Source organism: Pseudogymnoascus verrucosus (genome assembly GCF_001662655.1).
Source record: "Pseudogymnoascus verrucosus strain UAMH 10579 unplaced genomic scaffold scaffold_24, whole genome shotgun sequence".
In the NCBI taxonomy this organism is placed as follows: domain Eukaryota; kingdom Fungi; phylum Ascomycota; class Leotiomycetes; order Thelebolales; family Thelebolaceae; genus Pseudogymnoascus; species Pseudogymnoascus verrucosus.
Window position 1 is genome coordinate 361,448 of NW_017263675.1, and position 2,363 is coordinate 363,810.

The following is a 2,363-nucleotide window of genomic DNA, read 5'->3' on the forward strand; positions in this document are numbered from 1 at the left end:
TAGGTCATCTATCAGTAACGGAGTAGATAAGGTGTGGCCGATGAGCTGGAGCGTGGTGGCAAAAGTAGTATTAACAATTAGGGGCGAACCCGTTTAACCCTGGCGCCAAAGATGACAAGCTTTTAGGTTGTGACGATCGGGCCACTAGTGCTCTTCGGGAAGGAAGCTCGTAGCGTGGTCTGCACCTACCGACGCCTAAACCGCTCAACAAACACGGGAAATACGAGAATTCCTTTGCCCGCAACCTGGAACTTTAACCACTAATGCCAATGATTCATGTAGATCTTCGATATAAGACTTTATGGCGCATGTTATCTGCAGGCTTGCGTATTCCTGCCGCGTAGTTTCTCGGCTCTCTCGACCTAGCCACTCAACTGCGTACCCGCAACTCCTCTGTCTACAGTAAATCAACTAGATGCGGCACTAGCGATGCTTGTTAGGGTCCACGGTGCAGGTTGACTGAAACGACCCCATAGTCGCGAGAGGGGGCTGTCGTAAGGTGAGCACTACAATCCTGCTTGCTACTTTAGGGTCATGCCTCGCAAAAGTGTTTGTAATGCTACTTCGAAGATCGACCATTTGCAACATTGCGAGGAGGTATAAATGTCTTTAGTATTGTTAGGGTAACTGCACGAGATAGGAGTATAAGGTTAAGTGAACAGACTCTCTTTCAATTCGTTCTATCATTTAGAATCATATTCATCGCTTCATCGACGTCGTTATATCATCGCTCCTACATTTCATTCTCGTTTCCTTAATCCCCTAGCTGTACATCGTTTATTAATTAAGATGGGCCTGAGTTAAAAAGTCATCGCCATTATAGAACTCTGCGTCTATGTCCCTATATTCTTCCTTGCTGCCTTTGTCGTTTTCCGCCATGGCTTCCGCAGACAGCTTAGATGGATCTACCTAGTGATATTCTGCGGCGTCCGATGCGTAGGTGCTGGCTTTAGAATTGCTAGTAAGGCGAACCCTAACAATGAGACGGATCAGGAATGGTCAGCTATTCTCTAATCCGTTAGTCTCAGTCCGTTACTTATGGCCACACTAGGTCTTTTAAAGAGAATGTGAGTTACGACGGAACCTTAAGTGACGAATATACGCTAACTCCGACTTTAGAACTAATGAAGTCTCCCTCACCATACCGTCTAATTCGTCATTAGGGTACATGAACAGTCTAGCTAGTGCTGGTGCTATTAGAAAAGTGTATGTTACTCCTTTACTGTTAGCCCACACTTGAACTAACACACCGTTATAGGAGTGGTATCATTACTAAACGCGCTACCGCCATTTCCCGCCGAGGCTGTATCATTCAAATCGCACAATTGCCCACAACAATCGCTCTTATCCTCTGTATCGTCGGCAGCATAGACGAGGCCTCATCTAACCTGTCAAGCCGCAGCGACGGTCCTAAATACTTTAAGATCGGCATTGCGATATTTATTGTTGTCTACTTGCTTCTGGTGTTCTTGACCCTCATTACTGCTCGGGATGTGCATAGAGCACCAACTAGGGAGCGCCGTGTCTACATTACTGTTGCTGTTGCGCTCCCTTTTATTGTAGCGAGGCTACTTTAGAGTATTCTGTCTGTCTTTATGACGTTTAAGTCTTTCTCTATAGCTGGGGGAAATACTGTCGTTAAGCTCTACATGGCTCTCGTTGAGGAGTTTGTCGTGGTGGTAATGTATACTATTATTAGGCTCACTATTTCGAAATGAGAGGGATACTACGGAGGTTGTGCTTCTGCGGAAGATGAGGTAATTGTTACTCCTCGCTACAAAATAAATATTAGCTGTAGATTTAGCTAGACTAGGTTGATTTCCTTTAGCTTCATAGCGCTTTAGACGGGATTGGCGTTAGGGTATAAACTTAATATACGCTTATAGATTTCCATGTCATATAATTTTATTTTACTCTAATATTACAACTTAGTACTTTCAAACATCAAAATGATTTTAGGAGGCCTTTAAAGGGCTTCATCTGGTTTTATTTGCTCTACTCTAACGAAATTGAAACCGGACTAGATAATAACTAGATAATAACTAGAAGTCTTATAAGGGGACTACGTCGTTGAACCTAGCAATTACAACAGTTGCGAATACCTCTAAATGTGCACTTGCAAAATTACACACTAGGAATTTAAATAGATCTGTGGAGCTCATCAGGACATACGATTGAGCTTAGAGCCTGAAAATAATTTCATTAACGATATGGTGTATCATTACGGACTTAGCGACCCGTTAAGGGGCGCGGTTTGTCATTAGTTGTAGCTTTAAGGGCGGATGAAAAGGCTGGAAGACAGTGGGCAATATTAAAGGAAGGCAGTAAAACATTTAGGCTAGCGAGTGGTAGCCCTAGGTTAT

The 2,363-nt window shown here is 43.6% G+C and overlaps 1 protein-coding gene across 1 annotated transcript; it reads left to right on the top strand.

The window, feature by feature from the left end:
* Positions 1-1,038: 1,038 nt before the first annotated feature.
* VE01_05851 (uncharacterized protein) lies at positions 1,039-1,577 on the top strand (the record flags this gene model as incomplete). Its single annotated transcript, XM_018275309.1, has 3 exons — positions 1,039-1,067; positions 1,120-1,206; positions 1,259-1,577. The coding sequence occupies 3 exons, from the start codon at positions 1,039-1,041 to the stop codon at positions 1,575-1,577; spliced, it is 435 nt and encodes a 144-aa protein (XP_018129994.1).
* Positions 1,578-2,363: the final 786 nt, after the last annotated feature.